Source organism: Bos grunniens, chromosome 7 (assembly GCF_055505025.1).
Source record: "Bos grunniens cultivar Pamir isolate PY7600 chromosome 7, Bosgru_T2T1.0, whole genome shotgun sequence".
In the NCBI taxonomy this organism is placed as follows: Eukaryota; Metazoa; Chordata; class Mammalia; order Artiodactyla; family Bovidae; genus Bos; species Bos grunniens.
The window spans coordinates 21,958,177-21,984,893 of NC_141171.1; the positions used below are offsets into that span (position 1 = coordinate 21,958,177).

The following is a 26,717-nucleotide window of genomic DNA, read 5'->3' on the forward strand; positions in this document are numbered from 1 at the left end:
GCTCCAAAGCAAGGATTTAAGAAATATGTGTGCATAGCCCACCTTAACCGCAGGCATGACTTTGGTCTGAAGAGGTCAAGGTAGGGTGTTAGACTCTGCCGCACCATCCCAAACTCCCAGCCTCCTTGGCTCAGATACAGGCCCAACCGCCAATTATCCCTGGCCTGAGCTGCAAGCCCTGGGGAGGGAAGGAAGTGGCTGACCCCCACAGCCAGCATTCCTCTGTGATGACGACAGTATGCTCACTGCCCAGCCACCCCATCTGGAAGGCAGTTCTCTGGAAGTCACAGGGGACTCCCTCCCAAGGAGGCTGAGGCCTCTTGTACAGAGTGGGGCTTCCTTCAGCTGGGGGCATCAGCTTGACCTGACCAGGTTAGGGCACAAGAACAGCTGGGGGCCCAGAGGTCCCCTGGGAGCAGCTCAGAAGGCCACAGGGGCCACCCTAAATGCCTCTAATTCATTCCATTTCTTCATGCATTCAATAAGCACTCACCGGACATCCTTCTTGTGTTAGGCCCATTGGAGGCTCTCAGGACCTAGCAGGCTGGACTAGGCAGGCAGGGCCACACCCTCAAGGGGCTTCAAGATAGGTAGGAGGAATCCTCCAACACATGCACACAAAGGATAATTTCAGCAGTGATAAGTGCTATGAAGACAATGATAAGAGTTATGAAGACAATACAACAAGCCAGTGTTAAAATTGGGGACCTCGGCCCTTTGAGGGGGGCCTCCACATTCCTGACTCCTCCAGCCTGCATACGCTCCTCACATGCAAATATAGCCAGCATCCACACAGCACCACGCTCCCTTAGGAACGAACGCCACCCGGGAGGAGGCTGGGGGCAGGTGCATGCAGGTGGGGCTTTTCCAAGGCTGGTTTTCCCCGGCTCCCGCTGGAACTTCCAGAGGGCCACCGGCCCCCGACACTGGACACCCGCCCGTCCCCCTCCTTCTCCCGCATCCGCAGCTCGCGAGCCTCTGCGCTCCCGGCGAGGTTCCCGGAAACTCCTCGATTTCCCTGTCGCCGCCGAGTTTGCAAGAAACCGAAACCCAGGCCCCGCCCCCCCGCGCCAGCCGGGAGCTGGCAACTGGGAACTGCGCCAGGGGCTGGGTCAGAACTGGGCGGCCGGAGCAGCCCCTCCCGGTCGACGGGGTGGAGGCGGAGGTGGGGGCCCCTTCTGAGTGCCAGGGCTGCGCTCGGCGCCCACCCCCTGAGGGTATCGTCCCCAGCGGCTCAGCACCGCCCGCGGGAAAGCTGCAATTCTAACCCGATCGTTTAGGTTACATCCGATGGCGGAGTGCCCAGCGAGGGGTGGCAAGCAGCACAGCCACCCCTACAACAATGTAGAGGTGGGCGCCATTTGTGTGCGCCTACTGTGCGTCTGCCAAACCAGGGGAGGGGCGCAGGGGGGGTAAGAAGGAAGGCCAGGGGCGTTTTCAAAGAGCTCTGTGCCAAGACTCTGCACCCCTTCATCGTTTGGGGGGGGGGGGGGCGGGCGGCGGGCACAGAGCAGTTTGGCAACTTGCCCGAGATCACACAGCCTGTAGCTGAGAAGCTGGCTGCAAACCTGTGGCGCGCAGCGGGAGGCTGGGCGAAGGAGGAAGTGCCCCGGCCGGCTGCCGGCAGGTGAGCTGCCTGGCACGGGCGGGGCAGCCAGCTGCGGAGGGGGAGGGGCGGTCCCAGGCCGCCACCCGGGCCGCGAGGACTGGAGGCTTTGCTTTTCTCCTTCTCTCCCTCCCTTTCCAGGAAGCCGGCCAGCCCAGAGCCGGCCGCTCACCCCAACTCACCCCCAGCCTGGGCTGAGCAGGAATGTGGAAGTTGGCCGGAAGAGCTTGCGCCCCCTCCCCTCCAAAAACACACCCATCTCAGACCCCGGGAAGGGCGAACTTGGGTCACCTAGGGCGAGGGGCTCTACACCGGGACTCGATTACCCAGGACGAAGTAGGGGTGCTGTTGCCCCCAGCAAGGCCAAGAAGCCTGCCAGGGGCGCTGGCCGTGGTGCAAGACCCATTGGCGGGGGTGGAGTGGGAGTAGGAAGGGTGGAGGAGGGTGCTGGTCCCATCCAGCCCCACTCCGGGTGGCCACAGAGCTTCAGCCCCGCCTCGGGGCCCCTTGGGGTGGTTGGAGTGCCGAGGCTGCTTTTCCTCCCAACGCGGTGTTTATAAGAAATGAAACTGCAGAGGGCATCAGTGGCAGCCCACACTGACACCCGCTCCCCCTCCGGGGTTCCGGTCCGGAGCGCTGGAGCAATCCTCGGCCCACTCTTACATCGCCAGACCCCTAGTGCTTTCCCAGTCAGCTGCAGCCTCCCACTCTGCGTTTAGGATTTTTATAACAGCACAACGTTTATTCTGCTGTGTCATACACCATTTTTGCCTGAGTTGTGAGAGGGGAGGGGCTAGTCTCGTGCCTGAGCACATCCCCAGGGCCAAACCTGTAATTGACCCAGAGCAGGAGTGCCATTCATATTTGTTGAATGAATTAAGAAACGACTTTCTTCATCTCCAATTAGGCTCATTTCAGCTAGGGTGATGATGCCTAGATTCTATCTTAAAGCTTTGGGTTGCTTTTAGATTATTTTATGCCTGACTTTGTGTTCTGCACTTCATAGTTTAGGACTGCCCTGCTTCCAAGTTGCTGTGAAAATAGATGATGGCTGGGATGGACTTTTAGCATCTAAGATAGCCCTCCCTCTGGACCTGGGGGGTGAAACACCTGCTGGGTTTCATCTGCTTTGGGGACTGTGCCCTCTTCTCTGGGTAGCAGGCCCTACAGGGGCTCAGGACTGCATTACTCTCAAAAACCTACTTAAAGCCTTGCTGGGTCCTGTACTTTAGGACTAACTAGAACCCACCGGGGGTGGTGAACACTGAGAGCCTCGGAGAGCCTGAGGGAGGGGACTGGGGGCATGATTTGGTCCATCAAGGAAAAGGTTTCCAGAGAAGTGATCTTGCCTTCAGCAGCCTGATTGCAGAGGCCATCTCAAAGGTGGCTCTGCCAGCCAGTCAGCCTCATCTGGCAGCCCAGAAAACTCCAGACCCTAATACAGAACAACTGCAATAAATGTACCCTTATTGAGTGACGGTATAGATGGAAGGTATCCTTGAATGAGACCCTGCTCCGGAGCTAACTCCAGCTGCAATGTGAGGAACCCTGCAGAAAACCCTCAGGTCTCTTGCAGAAAAACCACAGACTTTGGGACTTCCCTGGTGGTCCAGTGGTTAAGACTCTGCACTTCCACTGCAGGGGGCATGGGTTTGATCCCTGGGAACTAAGATCTTGCATAATGTTCGGGTGGTTAAAAAAAAAACAAAACAACAAATGCAGACTTTGTTCTACAGAAAGTCACCACCCAGAAGGTGATAAGTAGAAGAGAAAAGACAACACGAAAGTTGAGGGCTAGGGGGTTTTGAGGAGGGGAAGGATTTCTGGTTGGCTGCTTTGGAGGTGCTTCATAGAAGACCAGGCATTTGCTCTGGGCCTTAAAACAGAGACTGAAATTGAAGTGGGGGGAGTGGGGGAGCAGCAGGTAAGGTGAGTGATGCTAAGTATCCTAGGAAGTCAGGGATGAGGAGCAAATGGAAAGAGCAAAGACAGGGGAAAAATACAAAGTGTGTTCAGAGAATGGAAATACAGTGAAAGGTTCATGCATTACTGTGAATACATGTCATTTGACTAATGTCTTACACTTGAGAAAGGAGTTTGATAGTCTATATAATTTCTTTCATCTTTGTAACAATTAGGACAGATGTGCAGAGAGTGCTTCTATTTTACAGATGAGAAAACTGAGATCCAGAGGACAGTAACTTGCCTGAGGTCACACAGCAAAGTGGCAAAAAGCACAAGAATGGAACGTCACAACTCAAATTCTGTGTTCTCTTTCCATGGCCCTATAGTCCAAGGGTAGGGGAGTTGTGGGACAGAAGGTTGGAATGGGACGCTTGGGACCACAGTCAGCAGTGAATTGAATGTGGGGCTGAGGAGTCTAAGGGAACTCACAAAGCTCCCATGTGTACCCTGAATGTTAGGGAGATCATCAAAGTTACAGAAATAATCCTAGAGCAGAGGTGCCTGGAGGGCAGGCCAGAAAGGGAGGCAGTCCCAAGGGGAGGCTGTGGCAACAAGAGTCTGATCCTCAAATGTGAAAGCAGGACTTGATGTACAGAAGAAAGACCCAGAGGACTAGGTGAGGCCAAGAGGGGAGGAGGATGGGAAAGACTTCATCAGAGAGGGAGCTGGAACTAGGAAGAAATCTGCTCTGGGCAGTGTGGAAAGGGGAGGCCAAGAGTTCTGTTTGCTGTGTGTGGAATCTGTGGATAGGTTTGTAGGGGAGCAGCCAGAAGGCAGCCACAGTGTGGTTTTGGAGGTCACCTGCCCAAAGGGGATGGCTGGAAGTACAGAAGAGTATTTTGAGTCAGAAATGTGGAAAGGCCAGCCCTGAATTACTAACAGAAACCTAAAAAGGACAAAACGCATCTGTCCAGCTTCCCAAGGAATGTGTGATGCATCTTAGAATTGGATTCATCAAGAACAGTTACAATAAAAATGTGAGATGCTTAAACAGGGGTTAGCTTTTATTTCACTGATTTGGAGTATAGCACCCCCAATCATAATAAGCATCAAGAATATGAAAGAATCCCTACAGTTAAAAGTTAAAAAAAAAAAAGGCAAAGATCACTTCAAAAATGTAAAATGACAATTTCACTGGTAAATACTAACACTGGGGAATTTCTCCTTAGCAAAAAAATGATTGGTGTGTGCAAAGATTTAGCTACACAGTGCTGTCTGTATTATGAAAAAATGGAAATAACCTAAATGTCCTACAATAGGGGATTAATTGGGTAAATTTTTATTTATCCTTATGGTAGAATAATATATACCCATTACAAATGATATTGCAGAAGTACGTTTCATGACACAGAAAGACGCTCATTATAGATGTATACATACAGATGATTATGAATTAAAATTTTTATTTTAAAGCACACTTTACTCTCTCCTGTTGCCTTCCCAAGGTCAATGTCACTCTGCATTTTCCAGCAGCTATGTCAGTTTCCTAGGGGTAGGACAAGCACTCATTTGCTGCACAGAAAACAGATTTAGCAACTCAGGAGCCACTTGTTTTCTTCTCTTCTTGCTCCAAAGATCTTGGTTTCTGTAGAGCATTCCCACTCCCTTCTGTCATTTAAAGCACCCCAACCCTTCTCCCCCTTCCAGGGCCTCAGCACCTTCCATCTGCTTAACACCCAGGTAGTCTCATTCCTCACAGTTTCTCCTGTCTCTCTGCCTCTCAGCTCCCTCGCCCATCAGTATCTGGGAGACAGCTCTGACCCATTCCTACTGGTTTCCTGGGAACCAAGTGTGGCCTTAGTCACAGCATCAGATTCTGGTGTACCAGAATTGGATTAACCCATCCATTTCCTCTGTGGGAGGAAAGCTGTAGTGTGACTGACAGGTGAATGGTGCATCCACGTGTCTGTTTATAGCAGCTGGGTGCTGCTATGGAGGGAGAGCTGGGATGACAGGAAAGACACACCAACCTGACCTGGAAGAGAGATTTACTTCTGAGTCAGCAGCTTTGGGGAGATGAAGAAAGAAGCCTGCTGGCCAGAGCTCTGGAGAGAAAAATGAACATTCAACCCGGCCTGTAGGTGTACAAGTAGGGCAAGGTCTAGTTGTAAGCACAGGAGTTCGATAGCTATCATTTCCAAAGCACCTGGGACCTGGGCTCCCCAACCCTTTAGCTAGACTCATGGCCTTGATCAACGTAAGCAACTACCCCCATTTGCCCAGAATCTCTCTGGACCAAGCCCTGAGGCCCCAGAAACTAAACCCGTGCTGCCAGGGAAGACTGTCATGAGAGGGCCAAGGGAGTCTGTGGAGGTGGCCTAAGGCAGGAGTGCTAGGAGGAACCAAGGCTACCCCACCCCCACCGCAACTCAGCAGTCCTGGCTTCTCTGAAACCCTTCTCTCCTTCCCTAAGGCCAGCAGTGGGGCAGTCCCAAGGATGTAGATGGAGAAGCGGAAGAGGTCTCTCCCTGGTCACAGACTCTGGCAGGGGCCTCGAAAACCACGCATCATCTGCTGCCCAAGTAGGGCATGATGTTTCACAGACATCCTCTCTCTGTCACGGTAAAGCAGCAAAGTAGGGCTACTGTTTTGGAGTTGAGGAAACTACAGCTGCCAAACTGGGATTTCTTCTCGTCTTGGCAGCCCCACGCAGGGTAGGCTTTCCTTCACTTCCCCGGGGAAGGTGAACCCCCCGGAGGTGGGCCACCCCTCTAAGGTTTGAAGGCTGAAACCCTCCCTGCTTGACACTCATTAACGGGCTTGAGGAAGCAGGTTGGTTTTCAAGGACTCAATCCTCGCGTCCACTCTGAAGAGGACGGCAGGTGCCGGGCTGACCCCCTCACCGGGGCTGGGAAGACAGAGATCCCGGGGCATCCCCAGGAAAGAAGGGCAAGGAGATGGCCTCAGGAGCTAGCAGGCTGGGTGAGCGCCGAGAGAGGGGAGCAACTGCGGGCCGGGGGCGTTCGACTTTCCAGGAGCGCTTTCTCCCGGGTGCGCTGGTATGGGGGTGGAGTGGGAGCCGGCGGGGCGGGCCCGCGGTCGCCCCGGGGCGGCGGCGCCAGGCCGGAGGGGGTGGGGAGGGGCAGCCGCCCTGTACTTCCCCTTAGCCGCTAGCTCTACAACAGCCTGATTTCCCCGAAATGATGAGGCGGCGCTGGCCAATGGGCGTCCTCTCGGCTCTTTAGGAGGCGGGGCCCGGCCCGGGCTGGGGGAATCCCGCTAAGTGTTTAGATTCTCCGCGGCGCCGCGGTTCAGGCAGAGCGCGCCACTCCTTCGTCGAGGCAGGACGTGCGCCCAAGTCGGGCTAGCAGAGGCCAGCGAGAGCCGTGCCAAGTCAAGGCCAGCCGTGACCAGCGGCTCCGCCACCTGGGCATCCTCTGCCTTCTCCCTGTTCCCACTTGAATCGCGCTCCTAGCGCCCGCAAAAGCAGTCCTCGCCGGGATCCTCGGTTGCTGCCGTCGGGTAGCGCTTGCTGTCGAGGTGAGCTCGCCTTCGCCGCAGGGGGCAACGGTGGCATCGGACAAAGGCGCGCTCGGGGCACCAGGAAGTGGGGGACGAAAACCCTTGCCGGGAGAGTGACGGGCGCGCGGCGTTGCCTGGGCCCCCGCGCGGGCTCGGGAGGGCGCTGGAGGAGCCGCAAGCAGCTCCGCGGGGAGGGCGAGTAGCGGCGTGGACCGCCCACCCCGCCGAGGTTGCCCGTGCCTGGCCGCTGTCGCAGACCTGTGCGCGAAGCCGCTGGCGGCCTCTGGGTGGCCCTCTGTGTTGGTTGCACGCATCCAAGGGCTGTGCGGGGGATTCGACTGTATATCAGCGCGTGGGCGCCCTTTGCTCCCTGCGCTGGCTTTTCGGCGGTTCCAGCTCAGGCCCAGCCCCCAGGTTTCAGGCTATCTCTGCAGGTGGCGGGGCTGGGGCCGGCTGCGCTGGGTGGTTGGAGGACCTCCCGGGACCGCGGGAAGAGGCGCCACAGGTGTTCTTTGGGCCACTTTGCCCACGGAGGGCAACCAGGGCGAAATTGTTAGCGTACGGGCCTTGGCACTGTGGCTGTCAGGGAGGCATAGATAGATTGGGGGGTAGTGGTGACGAGGATGCAGGGTGACTGTCCATTAGGGAAGGTGCACGGCTAGTGACAACCAACTCAAACAGGGAATTTTCTTGGCATCAAGCAAAAGAAGCCCCTCTCTTCCCAAATAATTTGAATTTGGGGAGAAAAGTTCTAGTATTTAGATATCTGTGTGTTTTCTCTCTTTTCCTTAACATAAATCTTGAAAGTATCACTTGGCATGTCTGTCTCCTCCCAAGACTGTCTAGGAGGGGCTGAGGGAAGGAGTGTGTTGCTCAAGATGCTGAAAAGATTTGGAGGGAGGTTTTATTAGAAAGTCCCCTTCTGCATGATTGTAGTACTTGGTATCTAGAGGAGGGCAGGGGAGGGTAACTGAATGACCTGGGGTGGGGCTGGGTAGTGGCCAGGGAGTGCTCAACAGACTCCAAACAGGAGCCTTCTGTCTTCTTTTCACAGCCAACATGCCCATCACTCGGATGCGCATGAGACCTTGGCTAGAGATGCAGATTAATTCCAACCAAATCCCAGGGCTGATCTGGATTAATAAAGTGAGTGTTACTCTTTGGATTTTTCTGCCACTGTTTTAACCTATGTTCTTCAGGGGTCCAAAGCTTCAGATGCAGTTCAAAAAGGAAAGTGATAGGGAGTAGGTAGATGTATTTCCCAGTGGATCCTGCAGGGAGTGTATAAGACCCAGCCCAGGCAGGGCCCCACTGGCTGCCTTCTGCCCACCTCCCTTCTTGAGGTATACATGGGGCATCCACCTGACAGTTTTCCAGCAGCAAGATTCTCCCAGCATCTGCAGAGCCAGAGTTCTGGCCTGTACTGAGGGAGACCTCTACAGGCACACACAGCCTTCTAGAGGGCTCCACTTGGGCAGATAGGAGACAGAGAAGTGGGCACTGCTGGCAGGAAGAGGTGGCTGACCCAGCAGGTGACCCAAGAATTAACCTTGCACCAGTTGTCTAGACCCAAGAGGTCTCTTGCTGTTGCAAAAAAGAACAGACCCTGAAGGCTTAGTAGTACTACTAATAATAGCTAATGCTTACTATGCTCACTTACTAGGAGTGAGCATGGCACCATGTTAAGTATGTTACTTACACTGTGTCATTTAATCCTCAAAGTAGCCATGCGAGGAAGATTTTACCAGTATCTCCATTTTCAGATGAGGAAACAGGCACTGAGAGGTAGATTATGAGAGCACACATTTAAACCTGAGCAACCTGACTCAAAAATCCATACTGTGAACCACCAGTAATGAGAACAGTGGGACCTTAGCTTTTATATTTGTTACTGGGTTGTTGTTGGTTTTTTTTCCCCCCATTTCATGGAAACTAGTGAGGGATAAAGAAGTACAGTGTCAATGCCAGGGTCACACAGGTAGTCATCATCCAAGTCTGGTCCTGGGCTCCTGCAGGTATATGACCAGAACCCCCTTTGTAGGAGCCAGTGCTCACAGTTGTTCTGAGAAGCCCCATATAATGGACTGAGTTCTCACTTCCATGTTGGTGCTGACAAGCCAGAGAGAAGCATCCAGGGGTCCTCTGTATGGGTCCTAGCACATCTGTAATGAGCAGAAGGAGGTCTTTGCTGACCTGATGATGCCATAGCTCATCAGAACCCAGAGCCTCTTTTCAGAGATCCAGAGGGATGGACCAGTCTGTTTAGGCCATTGTCGGGATGGGTCAACCCCAGCCAGATGTCAGGGTGAAAAAGGGAAGTCAGTCTTTTCCCAGACCTGGGGGGCTGGGCAGATTAAGGCCAAAAACCTGCGGTCTCTGAGCTGACACAGCTTTGTGTGTACATGTGCTTGTGTGCTGTATAGGAGGAGATGATCTTCCAGATCCCATGGAAGCACGCTGCGAAGCATGGCTGGGATATCAACAAGGATGCCTGTCTGTTTCGGAGCTGGGCCATTCACACAGGTGAGTGTGCTGGACTCTAGCTTAAGAGGAGCTGGAAAGAGAGAAAGGGAGGCACTTCTGTTAACACAGAGGATCTTCACTGGGGTCTCTGAGTTCCCTGAGATGTATATAATTCAGGGTGGGCAGGGAGCAGGTCTTTGTTTTGGGGGAGAGGTTCATCATTTCAGCAAGTTCACAAAGGAATTTATAAAGCCAAAATCTTTAAAAGTATGGCTTCATGGAGTTTGTGGCTGAATTAAAGTTCTTCCTGGCAAAAGCAGTGGCAAGCATGGACACTGAAAAAGATCCAGGCCTTCCTTTTTCTTGATGTTGACTAATGGTCATGGGCCCATCTGGTTGGCAGCCTCCTTTTATCCTTCCAGGAAGGGGCTCTTGGCCCATCTTGGACCACTCAGTCCACCTATCAGTAAATATTCTTTGTTGCCTACTCTGTGTCCTCTCCCATGTTTGGAACTATCAGACAAGCACCAGTCCCTTCATTCTGGCTGCTGACAGCCAAAGAGAGACTGCCTTGATCTGGGACAAAGATAGCACTTTGGGCTTGGGCTCTCTAGTGCTTCTGGGTAGGCCTTTCCCAGAGGCTTGCTGGGTGTATCAAATGCCCAAGTCTGGGCATTTGAGAAGCCCAGGGCCTGCACCAGTGTCATCCAGGAATACCTGCTGGTTTGATCATTGTGGATCTCTGGCAGCATGCAAGCTTTAGGGGTACTCTTGTCTTTGTCCTTCCGAGCCAGGGCACAAATGAGGATTCCCACCTAGAGCCCTGATGATCCTCTCCACCTTTCCTGCCCACTAGGCCGATACAAAGCAGGGGAAAAGGAGCCAGATCCCAAGACCTGGAAGGCCAACTTTCGCTGCGCCATGAACTCGCTGCCAGATATTGAGGAGGTGAAGGACCAGAGCAGGAACAAGGGCAGTTCAGCTGTGAGGGTGTACCGGATGCTCCCACCCCTCACCAAGAGCCAGAGGAAAGGTACCCAAAGGGCTCTGGGTCCTGGGGAAGCCCTCAGGGAGAGAGGGAAGGAGGAGGAAGGGCAGCTGGGGCCGGCATGCTTGCCTCTACCAGGGCTGGGCTGACAGCCTGTCTGCCCCACAGAGAGAAAGTCCAAGTCCAGCCGAGACGCTAGGAGCAAGGCCAAGAAGAAGGTGAGTGTGATCCTAAGCACTTAGCCTTTGGTCTCCTGAGGGTCAGGGTGGGTAGTGAAAGGAGTGCCACCGCAAGCCTGGGCCTAAGCGTCTTTCTCCTTCTACAGCCATATGGGGAATACAGCCCCGATACCTTCTCTGATGGACTCAGTAGCTCCACCCTGCCTGATGACCACAGCAACTACACAGTTCGCAGCTACATGGGGCAGGACCTGGACATCGAACGGACTCTCACTCCAGGTGAGGAGGGCTGGGTCTGTCAGGGGACCGTGTAGACTGGTGGGAAGGCTCTTGCTCTTGGATCTAGCAGGCACTGAGCTTGTGGGTGGTGGCCTGTTGGAGCAGGCTATGAGTGGGGGCGGGGGGTGCTGGGTATCCTGGCAAACTAAGACAGCACACAGCTCTGACCCTCGGTTTCTGTTGTCCTGAAGCGCTGTCACCGTGTGGCGTCAGTAGCACTCTCCCTAACTGGTCCATTCCGGTGGAAATTGTGCCAGACAGCACCAGCGACCTGTACAACTTTCAGGTGTCGCCCATGCCCTCCACCTCTGAAGGTTCGTGCTTCTGGGGCCTGGCCTTCCTGTTGGGGTCCAAGGAGGGGTTGGAACTCCACTTGGCACTGAGCTGACTGGTGGGCTGGAGAGGAGAGGGAAGAGGTGGGAAGAGGTGTGGCTTCAGGGTTCAAGAGGCTGAGTCACCGGGACAGCGTTTTCCTCTGTGATCTTCATGGCAGGCAGACATCTGCTGGGAGGCCAGTGTGTGTGTGCGCGTGTGGGAAGGGGCAGGGGGACCGGGTGGGCTAGCACTTCAGGGTGAGCCTGGCTGACCTCAGCTAACCTCTCTGCTGTTCCCCATCCACAGCTGCAACAGATGAGGACGAGGAAGGGAAATTAACTGAGGACATCATGAAGGTAAAAGCCCCTTCCTTCCTCCTTTGGTGCCCTTTAGAGGTGGCTCCTTCTCAGTGAGGGCTTCCAAACTGGAGGGTAGGCAGCTGCTGCTGCTGTTGTGACCTGCTGGCTTGCATAGTCCAACAGGTGTCACGTCCATATGGTTGGGGACCACTGACCTTTTTGGCTGATGGGAAAGAAACACTGTGGGAATGAGGGGAGGAGGGAGGCTGGGTTTCTGACATGCTGTCCTAAAGCAGGCCTCAGATAGCTCTGACTCAGCTCCTATCAGTGCTGGGTCCCTGGCCCGCGTCCTCCGCCCCAACACGCCCCAGTCCTGTTAGTTTGGGAAATGCACATCAGGTTTCAATAATCACCCTTTGGGATCTATAACATGATGGCTTTTTTTTTTTTTAAGCAAATTATTCTCCAGGTTTTTTTCTGCTTCAGTTTTTAAAATAAATACAAAAAAGTTTTTGTAGTAGCTGTACCCAGGCTGTGTTCCTTCAGCACAGAAAATGGAGATATGGGCATAATTCCCTATCTCTAGCTGAAATTTCAAGGCATCTTTTCTTAGCATGTTAACCATTGCTGTAAGCCACCCTCCCAGTTGATATGTCCTTACCCTTTAGAGAGGGAGATCTTGGAGATTCTATGCCAGAAGGTAGATGTGGGGATGTTAGCCCAGGGTCCCAGGGCAGACCCTCACCTCCAGGCCTTTATCCTAACTGCACTCCACATATGTATCCGTCTGAGAATATGAAAATAGCCAAGGACCTGATCCTGGCTGAGAAGCTTTGGCTCACTGGGGGCAGGGCCAGAGGGTGAGTCTGTACTGGAAGTGACCTGATGGCTTCTTATTTATCTGTCCCCAGCTCTTGGAGCAAACAGGGTGGCAGCAGACAAGCGTGGATGGGAAGGGGTATCTGCTTAATGAACCTGGGGCCCAGCCCACCTCTGTCTATGGAGAGTTCAGTTGCAAGGAGGAGCCAGAAGTTGACAGCCCTGGGGGTAAGAAGACCCTGGATCCATATGGTTTCTCAAAGATGGGAAACCCATGGAGGTGGTGGGGGAGACTTGGGGGCAGGACGAGATAGCAGCAGAGGTGAAGCGTTCTTCTTAAATCCATCTGGGTACAGACAGCTTGCAGACTGGCTGTGGCTCCCAGGCCCTCAGGTTTGCCTAAGATGAGGCTGCCGAGGGGTCGACAGCAGGAGCTGCTGTGTCTGTGCCTTCCAGGAATGGGCTGGAGGGTTGGTGGGGTTGGGGAACACACCTGCCTCCTCACCCCCCAGTCCTCACACAACCTTCTTTATATCTTCTAGGTTATATTGGCCTGATATCTTCAGATATGAAGAACATGGATCCCAGCTGGTTGGACAGCCTGCTCACCCCAGTCAGGCTGCCCTCCATCCAGGCCATTCCTTGCGCACCATAGATGGGCCCCCTGACCCCCTTTGACTCCTTTAGGCGACAGGGCCTGGCATCATGGTGGCTGTGGTGCAAAGAAGCAGGAATGCTGCGGCCCCTTGATATGATGAAGTGTGACCCCACTGCTGACCAAGGATGGGTCTTTCCGCCTCGGGACAGCGGCCTCTTGCAGTCCGGCAGGGCAGGGTCTGGACTCATCTTGTGGGGTGAAGCTGGCCCTGCCTCCGGGGAAGATGGAGTTCTGAGACTGGTGTGTCAGGTGGCAGTCTCAGACAGGAGTCAGCCTCCAGCTTTCCCCTTGGAGCCCCACTGCCTGGAGAGGGTTTTGCTATTCCTGAGCTGGCCCGAGAGAACGGACCAGTGACCTCAGAAAACATGGCACCACCTCCAGGGCTGGCTCTGCACTAAGAGACAATTGCACTAAGTGAATCCTGTTTCCAAAATAACCGCCTCCCTTCCTAGATGAGCCCTGGGGACTGTTCCAACGCCAGTGAAATGTGAAGGAAGAATGGGGTCCCTGTGGGACAGTGCCCCCTCTGCCTCAGAGGAGCTCTGCCCTGCTCCCTGCCTAGGCTGAGGGGCTTGTGAAAAAACCTGGCACTTTTTCTTGTGGACCTTGCCACATTTCTGATCAGAGGTGTACACTAACGTTTTCCCAAGCTCTTGGCATTTGCATTTATTTATACTGTGCCTTGCCCTGCACCCACATGCCCCCTCAGGCAGGCCCCGGCAGCCCCCAGCAGGCCCAGGGAGGCAGGCGTGAGCGCCTTGGTGTGATTTAAAATTGGAAGTATCATCTGACCACTAAGTCATGTGTGACCACACATGTACATGTATGTAAATATGTACATTTGTCTTTTTATAAAAATTGTATTGTTTATAAGGGTTGTGGCCTTTTATTTAGAGATAAATCATAGGTGATTTTACTTTTTATAGATACATTCTGATGGATTCATTGTTGGCATCTTGCCTGAGCTTACCTTTGGGATGAGTGGTAACACACCTTTTGTGAAATCCTTTCAGCTGTGGTCATGGAGAAGAGGGCAGGAGAAAGGACAGTTGTGCCACAGGGATATGTTCATGTAAATACAGTCATTGCCCTTGGCTGTATAGGTAGAGCTATGAGTTGACTTGGGGCCTGGGGCCCAAGGAGTGTTAGGTTTTGAGTTCTTCTGATGAATGTGCCATAAACTCCAATGTTTTGCTATAAACTCAAATGCAAGTGTACTCAGGTGCTACTTCACAAAGGTATCAGTTGGCACAGCATGGTCACCATCAGAACAGACCCCAGCCCCATAAAGATCCCTGAGGCCTTCCATGCTGAGCATAACATAACTTGCTGTCTGTTTTCTGCAGTGATGGGAATGTTCTCTGTCTGCGCTGTCCACTACAATAGGTAGTGGTGTAGTCACGTGTGCTAAATCAAACACTTGAAATGTGACCAGTACAATGGAGGAACTGGATTAAAAAAATTTTTTTTTGGCTGTGCTGCTCACATGCAAGATCTTGGTTCCTGGACCCAGGATAGAACGGATGCCCCCTGCAGTGGAAGTCTGGAGTCCTAATCACTGGACACCAGGGATTTCCCTGGGTTTTTAAAGTTTCATTTAATTAGTTAAAATTCAAAAAGCCACACATGGCCAGTGGCTACCATATTGAATAGTACAGGTAGATACTGGATTGGGAGCAGATTTGAGGGGGAGGGGCTGGGGTGGCTGGAGGACACTGGGGACTGGGGCTTGGGACTATTCACCTGACTGTTCAAAAGTATTTTACTGTTTTGACAGCCAATAAAAACTGGTGCTGAAAATCAGCCCTGCAGTGTACTATGAAACAGCTCCATGCACAAATGTGTTAGGAAAACCTTGGATAAACTTACATGAAGCAGACATCCTTATTCCACATCTTTTCAGGGTTCTGGCTAGGCTAACACACACAGAATCTGAAGAATCAGGACAGTGTTTCTGAAATCTGCAGGTTGGGAATCACTGATACAAGGCAATGAAGGACCAAGTCAGAGTGAAGAGTCAGAGGTCTGGAAATGGGCTTTTCTCATTTCTCTCTGCAGGCTGGCTCTGGGGCTAAACAGCACCCAGTAGTAGGCAAGCTGGCCCAGGAAAGCCAGCAGGCATCACTAGTATCCTCCAGGGAATGAGGCCATGGCAGTGAAGGGGTTGCTCAGGAAAATCAAGCCCTGTGGACACATCTTCCATATTCTTGGTCCAAGAAACCCCTTGTTGGGCCGAGCTGTCTGGAAAGAGTGTGAGAGGGGGAAGTCTGAGTGGGAAAATAAAGAAAAAACTGGAAAATGGGTAAAAGTTCAGTCAGCTGTTCTCTGCAAAGCTTAGGAAGTATTGTTCCTTGAATGGCAGGTGGCCTCCTGCTGGGTGGGCCTTCTACTTGTGGAGGCCTAGACAGACTTGTCTCAAGCCCTGCCCATCAGAAGATCCACCTGGATTTTCCAAGAGTAACATCATCTGGCGACAGAAGGAGAGGAATAAGGCCTTTCCCAGCTCTTCCAGGGCCCAGCCCTTACTGTGAAAAATAGTATTTGGGGAGGCCAGCCTACTGTGGCTTCTAACTGGGGGCTTGGCAAGGTCTAGTGGGTAGCTTTTCCAACTAATGATGGCTGGAAGTAGTGTGAAGCCAGGTAGATCAGACCTAGGAGGGATGTCGGGGAAGGCATGCAACCCAGAGCAAACAGCAGGGACCTCAGACTTAATCCCTGACAGTTAAGTAGGCAGTGGATATGCTGAAGTCCAGGTAGGTATGGAAATCTCTCAAGTTTTAGTACACAAAGTTCATCACTTATAAGTTTCCAAAATGGGAAAGGAATTCCATCAATGCAATGAGCTCCCAATCTCTAGAGCCAAGATGGAGTTTCTAGAGTCCTGGTCTCCAACTCTTCATACCCTAGGCATCTGAGACAACTGGAACCAGCTCCTTGGAATGTCCAGGAGGGACCCCAAAAATATCCCCCTCCCCATCACAAGGGAGCTGGGTCCCAGGGGCCAGACCTGGAGGGGTAGTGTGAGATGGAGCCAGATTTTCCAGGATGGTGAGCTATCTTACCACACCCCACCACACCTGAGATGGCAGCTGATACTAACTCATTAGCCAAATAGTACCTGAAATGGAGCAACATCAGTATAATCTGTGTCAGATTTGGGAATAATAATTTAAATTCATTCGAAGACCCTGCCAGTGCTTTTGTGGCTTACTCCCAAGAACTTCAGTTGAAGCACTGATGGTAGAGGCTCTTGGCTGAGGGGCTAGGATTTTATAGAAAGATCTGCTTTGCTGGGGTTGTGATAACATCGTTGTCATGAAGGACCACCTTCCAGTGGGATAAACCAGCAAAGTAGGATTCAGGCACACCAGGCAGAACTGCCAAGTCTACAGATGTTCCAGGGCATTTCTGGTTAGTAAAAGGAATTTCCTCACCTTACTCTGAAGGTGTCACTTTAATTGGGCTGTTACTCATTCAGCTCACTTGGCAACAGAAAGAAAGCTAGCGGCTAATATGCTAGCTTCCTAGAAGACCTTTAGGGAAGACCTGCCAATCATCCCTTCTTGACATATCAGTGTGCAGTATCTCAGTGCACTGTGTGCAAGATAAGCGCTTTCTCAGATCTTTCTGGAAGTCTTGGGTGGGGACTGCCAAAGATAGAACTGAAGTCTTGGAAAAAGTCCTGCGCCTGGTTGGAGGTGGAGTCCCTTCCCCTGGAAGTGATGCCCCCAGGCTGGTGGGGCTGAGCCACACCCAGGCTGTCTGTCATTCTCTGGGAACATTTGGTTTTTTCTACATAGTCTGCACACATCCAAAAATCCCTGTGTTAGCATGGTACGGGATTCCTCAGCAGCCCTGCTGGAGCACCCAGGAAGCTTCTGTCTGTCAGACGTCGTGCCCTTTCTTAATCTGGGCACAACTAACCCTCCCATGACAATGACATTTGAAATTCATCAGAACTCTGCACTCACCTTTCCCACTTGTGCCAGTCAAAGGGGCAGAGGCTTGCAGGGAGAATGAGGAGCTCATGGATTTCTTTTTACAGGAGTCAAAGTACAGGGCAGAGTGAGGCTTGCCTTTGTCAGCCAGGGCTCGCCTGGGAGGCCAAGTCTAAGGCAGCACGAGGGTACACATGGCCACATGGTCTTTCCAGCTCTAGGCAGCTCCCAAGAGACCCATTTCTGCCCATTTCCTAGGGGTGGGGAGTTGTAGAAGAACCCCCTACTTCTGTAAGGTCAACGGTGAGGCAGGCTGAGGGAGTCTATGCTGAGTTTAATTTAAATTGGGAAGATACTGGAGGCAAGGAGGCCAGGACATGGTGACTGAGTACAAGCGGAGAGACAGACATTTGCCCACTGCAACATCCCTCATCCAGCTCCACAAGCTCAGAGAGGAGCAGAACTGATAAAGGACCTCAGAGTCTGGCTAGGTAATGACAACATGCCCTGAGTGCTCACTTTGTACCCGGTACTTGCCAAGCTCCCTGTACGCATCATGGCTCTGGCACCCCACTGCAGCCCCTGTTCACAGACACGGAAACCAAAGCTCAACTGGCACAAGGCGCTTGTCCGGGATGATTCAGCTAATCAGCATGGGGCCTGGACTCCAACCTACATCTGTCTGCCCAGAGCCCAGACTGGTTCCACAGTGTCAGGCTGCCCACAGAGGAGGAAACTGAGACCTCGGGAAGGTGTCTGGGATAGCTTGCCTGGGGCAGCTAGTATCTCATGCAGAAAAATCATTTGTAGACATAGGGAAGGCAGCAGAAGCTGCAGCTGCCCCGACACCGTGTGGGACCCCGTTCTTCAGCTCTCTGCCCCCACCCCAGGCAATGAGGCTGTGGGCCACCAGCCCAGGGGTTGGGGGGGAGGGGGTTGCCCAGTGAGGTGAGGCTTGACTCGGTTCTAAAGGGAAGTGATGCAAATGCCCTGGAGGCCACCTGCAGTTCAGTGGGTGGGGCCCCCAAGGGTGGAACACAGACTGGCCTGTAACTTGGCCTCAGAGCAGGGCTCAACCCTGCAAGTCTCTGTGAACCATCTCCCAGCTCCAGGGAACTCCAGCCTGCTAGGCCTTGGCTCAGCCCTAGCGATCCAAGAGGACTTTTTCAGCTGCGTTTCTGTCTGAGCAAAGCAACCAGGTCTCTCTTGTTCTGTTGTAAATCAGAGCCTTTGCTAAGTCCTTGGGGGCCCTCAGAGATCTGGACTCCGGCTCTGGGTATGAGCCAAGCCTGTCAATGGTGCATCTTAACTCTCAGACATAAGGCTGGGGCCACCCTCTGGCTGTTTTGAGTCTAATCCTGGCTTTGTGACCCCTGAGAAAACCCAGCACCTCTGGCAGCCCTACATCAGCTGGGCTCTCAGATGCACTGGAGAGCTTCCTTCAGGGAAGGCTTCCCCTGCCCTTCGGACCCCGCTGAGAGACAGCCTGGGCGCTGCTCATCTCCATTTCCAGCCGTCTACCTTTGACTGGCCCGGGGCTTTCTCTGTCTCTGCTCTCCCCTTTCCCTTACCAGCCAAGGGGATGTGGGGTATGTGGTTCTACTAGCAACTTCTCCCTCACACTGTCAATCCCAAATCAGCCTGGAGCTATAGGGCAGGTGCACAGCAGTTAAAAATTTCCAGCCACACAATTGCTCAGACTGGTGAAGGGCTATGCTTGGGATCAGAGTTCAGGAGCAAAGTAAGTGGGCCAGGCCATCTGAGTCCTCAGGTGGGGATCGGGGGGAGGGAATTGTGTGTCAGGCTTCTCTGAGAAAGCTGACTTCATGGAACGAGGAAGTTGTGTGGTTGTGTGGAGCTGGTCTTCAGGGATCTAGAGTGAATAGGGAGGGAGAGAGTCATTATGCCAGAAGAGCAATTGCTTTCCTTAAAACTGAGAGAAGTCAAGAAGTCCTTTCATGTCGCCCATACCACGGCGATGGTGAACTGGGGTGGGGCTGCTGCCCTTGCCTGTGGGAGGTGGAATGTGGTTGCCTCTGATGGGGACTCTGAACTCCCCTCCCAGTGCTGCTGCTGAGCTTGCCAGGCGGAGGGGTGTGGCAGAGAGGGCCTGAAGGGTGTTCAAACTTCTAGGACTCAGAACAGCATCTGAAAACAGTTCATCGCCACACTTCTTTCATGAACTGGCAAGCCACTTGAGTTCTCCTCCTAGGAGACCATCTGCCACCCACTTGAGGGGCCTTCCTCAGGACACTCAGGAGGACCCCAGTTTTGGTCTCTGGCCAGACTGAGACACATGCAATGCAGTCTTGGGGCCCTCGCAGATCTGACTGTTCACACAGGCAAAACCTCACCAGCTAGTGCCTCTTCCCTTTCTGTCTGTTACTTCCCCACATGCCCAACCTCTCTGAGCAGACTGGAAGCTCCACCAAGGCAAGCAGCTCATCTCCATATTCTCACAGGAGGAGATTCTGTTCAGGCAGGACTGGCGCTTGAGAACGTTTCTGCAAAATGCTGGGCCAGCAAAGCCCTGCAGTTAGTGTCTGCTCCCGTTCTCTACCCACAGTGCACCTGGCTTGTCTGAGTCCTTCCTTGGGGGACAATCATGGCTGGGAGCAGGGAGCAGGCGGAGAGACAGGGAGGGCACAGAGCGGTGACTAGCTCGGACCCTGCAGGGCAGTCTTGGGCAGAATGGGCCATGACCAGCCAGAGGCCAGAGGCCCCAGAACAAGGGCCACTGTGTCCCACGACATGCGGCACAACCCATCTGTGTCCCTCAGCGGGACTGCTGGAGATGGAAGGCTGAGTCATTAATTACTTTCTTTTATTAAAAATGTACACAAGTAAAAAAGAACATGGTTTAATTGTACAGAGTTAAGAAATACGGATGAGTAAACAGAAACATTAATTAAAGCCACCTGCAATCCACCACCCCAAAGTAATCGGGCTGTTAAATGTCTGGAGACCGGGTGCAAGCCCAGTTTTTCAGTCCCCTGTCCATATATTTAGGAGCTCTGTCCCATGGAGGTACGTGGCATGGGTCCAGGACTGCTGCCTCTGCTGGGAACACTGCAAGCCAGGATCTGTGCTTCCCCAGCACTGGACTGGAGCCTTCACCAGCCCCCAGATCTCTGCTCCCAGACACCAAGCAGAGGCTGGCATCAAAGAGTCCAAAGGGCCAGCCATCCAGGCTGCTGAGGTAATCTAGAGTAGATTAGTAGGGGCAAAGGGCCTTGGAGGCAGAATGACTAAGTATTCTAGTGTGCTCAGGACAGATGAGTTTCACGGGATATGGGAATTTTCAGTGCTAAAACTGAGAAAGTCCTGTCAACTGGGGTAAACTGGTCACCTTACTTGGAGGGCAGCCCTCCTCCTGGGTCTTAGATCCCTGGGGACCTCAGCAGGCAGCCCAGGGACAGAAGCTCCACAGGGCCCATGGCTCCCTCAGGCCCCCACAAAGTTCCAGCCTGAGGCCCAGAGAAGGAGTGGTAAAAGGGAATGAGTAAAGGCAGACAAGTAGGAAGGAAAGAGGCCGGGTAAGCTCTGGCTGTCAAGGGCAGTCAGAGATGCTGAGGCAGAGGGGCTTCAATACTTGGCTGCCTGCCCCTCCAGGCCTGGACCTACCCTTAGACCTCAGCGCCTGAGTGCTCTGCGACAAGGCTCAGGCCCCAGTCCTTAGAAGCCCAAGGGTCTTTGCATGGGAGGTGCTCAGCTCCCAGGGCTTCTTCCAGCCCTGCTGCATCCAGCCTTGCACCTCCCCTCCTCCACGTCCACCCTCCCTGGCGCTTCCTACCTAACTCCTCTCTACCTAAGACTGGGAGCAGAGGATGGGAAAAGAGGAATCAAGGACAGGTTGAGCTGAGGGAGAGGACCTAAGCATAAAGGACCTCTCCTCATAAGGGTGGGCACATCCTGACTGTGGTCTGGTCTGGCCTGCTTTCTGTGCCTCAGAACGGGGCCTTTGGAGAACCCAGAGGAGTGGGCAGAATAATGGTCCATGGTGGAATCAAGACGTCCACATCTTAATGCATGCAACCTGTGAATATGTTCTGTTACACGGCAATGGGGAATTATGGTTGCTAATTAGCTCACTTTGAAATAAAGAGATTATTCTGGATTATCTGGATGGGTCTAATGTAATTGCAAGTGTCCTAGCATCTTTAAATGAAGAAGGAGGCAGAAGAGTCAGCATCAGGGAGACAGCATTATGTGAAAGACTTGACCAACCATTGCTGGCTTTGAAGATGGAAGAAGGGGCTACAAGGCAAGGAATGCAAGTGGTCTCTAAAAGCCAGAATGGGCAAGGAAGCCGACTCTCTACTAGAGCTCCCCAGAAAGGAACGCAGCCCTGCTGACACCTCGAGTTTAATTCAGCGAGACCCATTTTGGACTTCTGACCTACAGAAATACAATAAACTTATGTTGTTTTAAGCCACTTAGTTTATGGTAATTTGTTAAAGAAGTAGTACTGGGACACCACCTGAGGGATGTAACTGCTCAGAATCCCTCGGTTAGAGTTACCCTCACAGAGTTCCACAGCCTCTCTGGGAAGGAGCTGACTGTCCTGGGAGACACTGTGATTCTGGAGTCCAGGGCAGGGCATGCGCCCCACGACTGGGTGGGTCAAGAAGGATGCCTTAAGAGTGGTGCCTTTGTGGGACTAGCCTACACGAAGCAGCTGCCTGCCTAAATCCACTCCCCAAACCTCCAACAGTGCTGGCTCTGAGTTGTCCTGAAGAGCTGCCCTGAGGTCAGGCCACCCAGCGGATCCAGCCAGAGCCCACAGCACTTGGCTTAACACTCCCAGGGCGGTATTCTGTGTCCTTTCCACCCATATCGCGCACAGCTCTGTCGGTCTTTGGCCTCACTAAAGGGATTTTCTTTCAGTTTAGCTTAGGACAAGCTAGGACTAGAGAGAAAAAAAAATCACCAAAGTGATTTAAAGTCACCCAGATCTTCATAAAATCCCTGCTTTGCTACTTAGTGGCTGTGTGGCCTCAAATAAGGTGCTAAACCTCTCAGGAGACTGCCTCTTCATCTGTACAATGGGTGAGACAGCCTTTGTCTCATCTGCCTGACCGTGTGTGTGAGTCTCGGGAAAGACAATGCATGAGGAAACGCTGTGCTGCGCAGACTGAGATGCTGTTGTCATTCACGAGCAGTAACTGCAGTAACGATCGCAGCCCCGCAGGCTTCTGTATGGAGTAGGTGACACATCCTGTGTCAGGGAAGGGAGGCTGAGTGCAGACTCATCACCTCTGCCTGCCCGCAGGCAGGAGGCTGCAGCCTGGGCAGGAGAGGAGAGAAGGACTCGTCTTTCTTGGTGCTGCTGCCTCAGAGCTCAGACCGGACGTGAGACGGAGCCACCCTGTACCTCCGGATGTCCTCCCACCACTGCAGACTGGGGCTTTGCACATTTTTTTTTTCTCCTAAGCAAAGTAGTTTTCTAGAATTTCTTTTGCATAAAAAATGGTCCTTCTTTCTCATGAAACACAATTTTACAGAGAAAAGGTGGAACATGAAACTCTACACAATACAGTTCCAATCTAATGAACATATAATGTATAATTTTATACATGGGACACCTACTAGAAGAAATGCATCAGAATACTAATGGTGATATCTTTGGTTAGTAGGACTGTAGGCAGTTATAAGTTCTTCTTTATATTGCTATAACTTAAAAATGCTCAACAATGACCTATAAGTACTTTTACAGTTAGAAAAAAAATTATATATATATATATGTACGTATGAAAAATGCCAGGTACTTCCTTTTGTGTAACCACATGCTGGACTGGAAGTCATCTGAGCTGGGTGCTGCAAAGGCAGGAGTCCTGACTCTGGTCCTCGCTGCAGAACCTCAGAGATTCAACTGCTTTCCTTCCCTGGTCTCTGCTGGCCCAGTGAGACTGGATGTTGGACAAGATGCTCTAGGATTCTCTGCAGCTCAATAATTAAAGCATTCATCTTAGTCACATCCATCTCTGCTCCATACCCAGCTTCCAGTGGGCTTCTTCTAGAGAATTCCTTACCACCTCCCTCACCAGCTTCCTTTCCACCAGATCTGCCTGAGGGTCGCTGCCTCCTGGCAATTGTCTGCATCACAGTCTGTGCTTCTCAGAGCCCTGCCCTTCCTTGAAGAACAAAGCCTGGTCAAATCCTAAGCAGCCTGCCAGCCTGCAGTGAACCCTTCTCCCCTCCTAACTTGTACATAACAATAGCTACCATTTATTGACCATTAACTTCAGGTCACACAGCAAAAGTGGTCTCATTTAATCCTAGGCCACCAGCAGCTGCAGAGACTAAAATGTGAATGGCACCCCCTGGAGTTGTGCATGCAGGGACCCTATTTGATCATCTTTGTCTCTGAGGGATGGATTGTTATTTCCATTTCACTGAGGAGATAACTGACGCTCAGAGAGGTCAAGTCAACTCATCCATGGTCCCACAGTGGGTCTGTGGCAGAGCTAGGACTTGATCTCTAGACAGTTCAGCTTCAGAGTTTTTTTACTCCCACAGTGGTATCTTCCTCAATAACTCTCACAGTCTATCACTGGAGGGCAAGGAGGATGCATTCTGAACTGAACCCGCAGAGAGCGCCCAAGGAATGTCTGAATGTCACTGATGGTGGTGTGGATCACAGCACATTCAACCATTCAATCAACAAGTCTTCCCAAAGTGTCTGGGAGCTCTCAGGGAGCCACGGACAGGTCTATTCTGTTTACTGTTATATTCCAGCACCTAGCAGAGCCTGGCGTATAGTGCATGCTCAGTAAATGACACTGAAGTTATGTCTGTCCATTCAAATAAAGAAAATAGTAAAGTAAATAATAGGAGCTAATATCTATGGAGTGCCTACCTTTGGCCAACAATCACCTCCACAAGATTTGAGGAGAAATATGACACTGTGACAAGGGTTACAGCTTGGGGCTTTACATCAAAAAGTTGTCATGCAAAGGCCATGAGAATACCAAAGAAAGAAAGACACTCAGCAGTAACCATGAACCTTCCGACCATGTCCGAGGCCACGCCAGCTGCTGTCACCATCACAGATTCGATACACTGACTGTCAAAGCACACAAACTTAAATCTTCCATCTGCAGGCATGTTTCTGCCTGTTCAGACCATGTCTGGATATTTTTATTGCCTCTCCAGACTGGATAACCAGAATACTGAGGGCTATAAGACAAATGATTGTGGAAACTGGTGATATTTAGGTTTGAAAGATAAAAAAAAAACAACGGAGGGCTATCTTTGATACCCAATGGGCTGCTGTTGGGCCAGAGCCCTGGGGCCTCCTGAGGAAGTCTGCTGTAGCTGGCTGGGATGGCTAGAGATGGGCCAGAGAAGCAGGCTGCTTGGCAGGCTGCACCTCTGGAGCCTGATGAGACCTTACTCTCTACAGCATATATTCTATATAAAGGTTTATTAACAGTCATTCATTGCCTACTTCACGGTAGGGAAATGAGGATAAATAAAACAAGCTTGCCACCTTGGAAATGCCAGCACCCCCAGAGGTCGAGTCGGGAAAGCTGCATCCTGTAGCCTTCGACTCTTTGCTGTCTTCCTGGATCCTGAAGGGGTTAGGCATACAGCGGATAATCAACAAATACACACGTCCCTAAAAAGGGGATCCTGGGATGGGAGCTCTGGCTGAATCAACCCTCTATGGGGGCCAAGCAGTCTGGGTCCTGGCTATGGTCTTTGAGTGTGTCCTTCTGCCCATTCAGATCCCCTCAAGTTCAGCCAGGTCTTCACCATGGTGTGATCCAGCCCCTGTTTCCACAACCACTGGCTGCCATGATACGTCAAAGGACATATCATTGTCCAATCCATTGAATATATCATTGTCAATCCTAAACTCCACAATGGCCTTTATTTTCAATTCCTGCCAAGGCTCCTCATCTGCAGTTAACAGCTGTGCTTCAGCAAACAGTGTGGAACTCCTGCATGCTGTTTAAAAAAAAAAAAAAAAGGCTCACGTCGGGCAGAGCTCATTCTGCTGCCCTGTCCATTCACTGCATGGTTCAGTGCTAGAACTGACATACACACACTTTTTTTTTTAATTGCAAAACAATAATTACGCAGAAAAAAATGCACAAAGCGCATGTTCAGTTTAATAAGTACAAAATATAAAGCAAATACCTGTATCACTGCCAGGTCAAGAAATAAAATAACGCCAGCACCCTCAAATCACAACCTCAACCCTCCCCTGTGGTCATGACTACACTGACTTTTGTGGTAATTTCTGTGCTTTTTATAGTTTTACCTTCCCTGCACATATCCTTAAACAAACAATACAATTTAGTTTTGCCAGCTGTTAAACTTTCCATGACAGGAATTACACTGTGTGTATTCTTTTGCGGTTTCACTTAAACATTGCTGATGAGAGCCACAGTATTATTGTGGTATTATCATCCAATATTACAGTATCATGGGTCACTGTGGTTCATTCATTTTCACTGCAGGAATATTCCACAGTTTATTTGCATTCTCTAGTGCTGATGGGCATTTGGACTCTTGCTGGTGCTGTGTGACTATTGTGCTGCACACGGGTGAGACTCTGGTTAGAGCAGATTCTGAGAAGTGGGGTTGCTGGGTTATAGGGTTCATGTATTTTCATTGTTACCAGATCATTTACATATTTTCAATTCTGAAAATGTTTCTATCTGGCATAGAGGAAATGAAGGATTCCTGCCCTTGCATCTGACCGGCCCACCTCCTGTCCTCCAAACTTGTCTTGTTCAGCCCAGCCATCCTATCCTCTCTGGTACCCATAGGTCAGGGCCTCTCACAGCAGACTCCTCTCCTGCCTCCCTACTTCAGTGATACAGTTGGGTGAGGGTGGGAGGAGGCTGAGAATGAGGAAGTGGAAACCAAATATGAGGGCCACAGAGAAGTCCAGCCCACAAACCTCAGCGTTTCAGCAGCACACTCGTGGGAGAGGAACGTGCAGGCTGCACACCTCTCAGGCTCCAAGCTCACAGGTGCCAAGGTGCGCCACTGGACAAGCCACCACTTTGCACTAGGTTCCTGCACATAAGTTATGCCACGTAATCCTCACCCCAAACCTTTGAGGTAGGTGTTAGCATCTCATGCCACAGAAGGAGGGACTGAGTCAGAGACATTGAGCAACTGGCAATACAGTACGACAGTTAATAGCGTGGGGTCTGGATTTGTTTAAATTGGGTTTAAATTGTGGCTGTCCTACTTACTGGTGCAACACCAGGCCAGTTACCTCTACTAGCCTCAGTTTCCTCATCTGTAAAATGGGGCTAATTCACTCACCGGGTTATTGAGAGAGCTGAAAGAGATAATGAGTAGAAGGAGCTTAGCAGAGTGCCTGGTGCAAATGAGGAATGGACAGAGCTATGAAATAGGAACTACGGAGTTCCAAGCTAGGAGATGGCGGGAGTGGGAGGAAACAACTCATCCTGGCAAGCTGGGAGCAGGCCATTAAGCTGAGGATGCAGACCAATGCTGTGCAGAGACTCAGTGGCACGCTGGCCCAGTGGACTCTGAAATGTGGGCACCCAGGCAAGTCCTACTGTCTTGGCACCTTTGCCCCGAGCTCTCTACCTATCTGTGCTGCTTCAAAGGGCAGTGATTTGACAGGTAGCAGCTGGATCCCTGCTCAAGAGGAAGCGTCAGCGCTGGCCTGCAGGAAGTCTCATTGGCTAGCAGCAGCAGTGGCAGCCAATGGGCAGCAAAGCCTGTTGCTAGGGTCACTGGTGAACCTTATTTGA

General features: G+C 51.8%; 2 protein-coding genes and 1 pseudogene across 5 annotated transcripts in view; 1 reads left to right on the forward strand and 2 right to left on the reverse strand.

The window, feature by feature from the left end:
* Positions 1-436: 436 nt before the first annotated feature.
* LOC147368900 (uncharacterized) lies at positions 437-1,487 on the reverse strand (annotated as a pseudogene).
* Positions 1,488-6,828: 5,341 nt separating this feature from the next.
* On the forward strand, positions 6,829-13,906 carry IRF1 (interferon regulatory factor 1). Of its 2 annotated transcripts, XM_086410367.1 has the most exons (10): positions 6,829-7,051; positions 8,088-8,179; positions 9,457-9,556; positions 10,353-10,529; positions 10,653-10,702; positions 10,810-10,942; positions 11,134-11,256; positions 11,564-11,613; positions 12,468-12,603; positions 12,918-13,906. In XM_086410367.1, the coding sequence occupies exons 2-10, from the start codon at positions 8,093-8,095 to the stop codon at positions 13,028-13,030; spliced, it is 969 nt and encodes a 322-aa protein (XP_086266493.1). In that variant the 5' UTR covers positions 6,829-7,051; positions 8,088-8,092; the 3' UTR covers positions 13,031-13,906. The 2 variants fall into 2 exon arrangements, with proteins under 2 accessions (XP_086266493.1, XP_086266494.1); XM_086410368.1 differs by lacking the exon at positions 12,468-12,603.
* LOC147368902 (uncharacterized) overlaps positions 8,887-26,717 on the reverse strand; it is a 76,243-nt gene continuing 58,412 nt past the window's right edge. For 2 of the 3 annotated variants that reach the window (XM_086410371.1, XM_086410375.1), the window contains one exon: positions 8,887-9,587. Coding sequence is in view for 1 of the 3 variants with exons in the window: in XM_086410375.1 (XP_086266501.1) it covers positions 9,578-9,587 (10 nt within the window). In the remaining 2 variants the exon portion in view is untranslated. Of the gene's footprint in view, positions 9,588-24,055; positions 24,925-26,717 lie in introns of those variants that run through there. The other variant, XM_086410372.1, reaches the window with a different exon arrangement.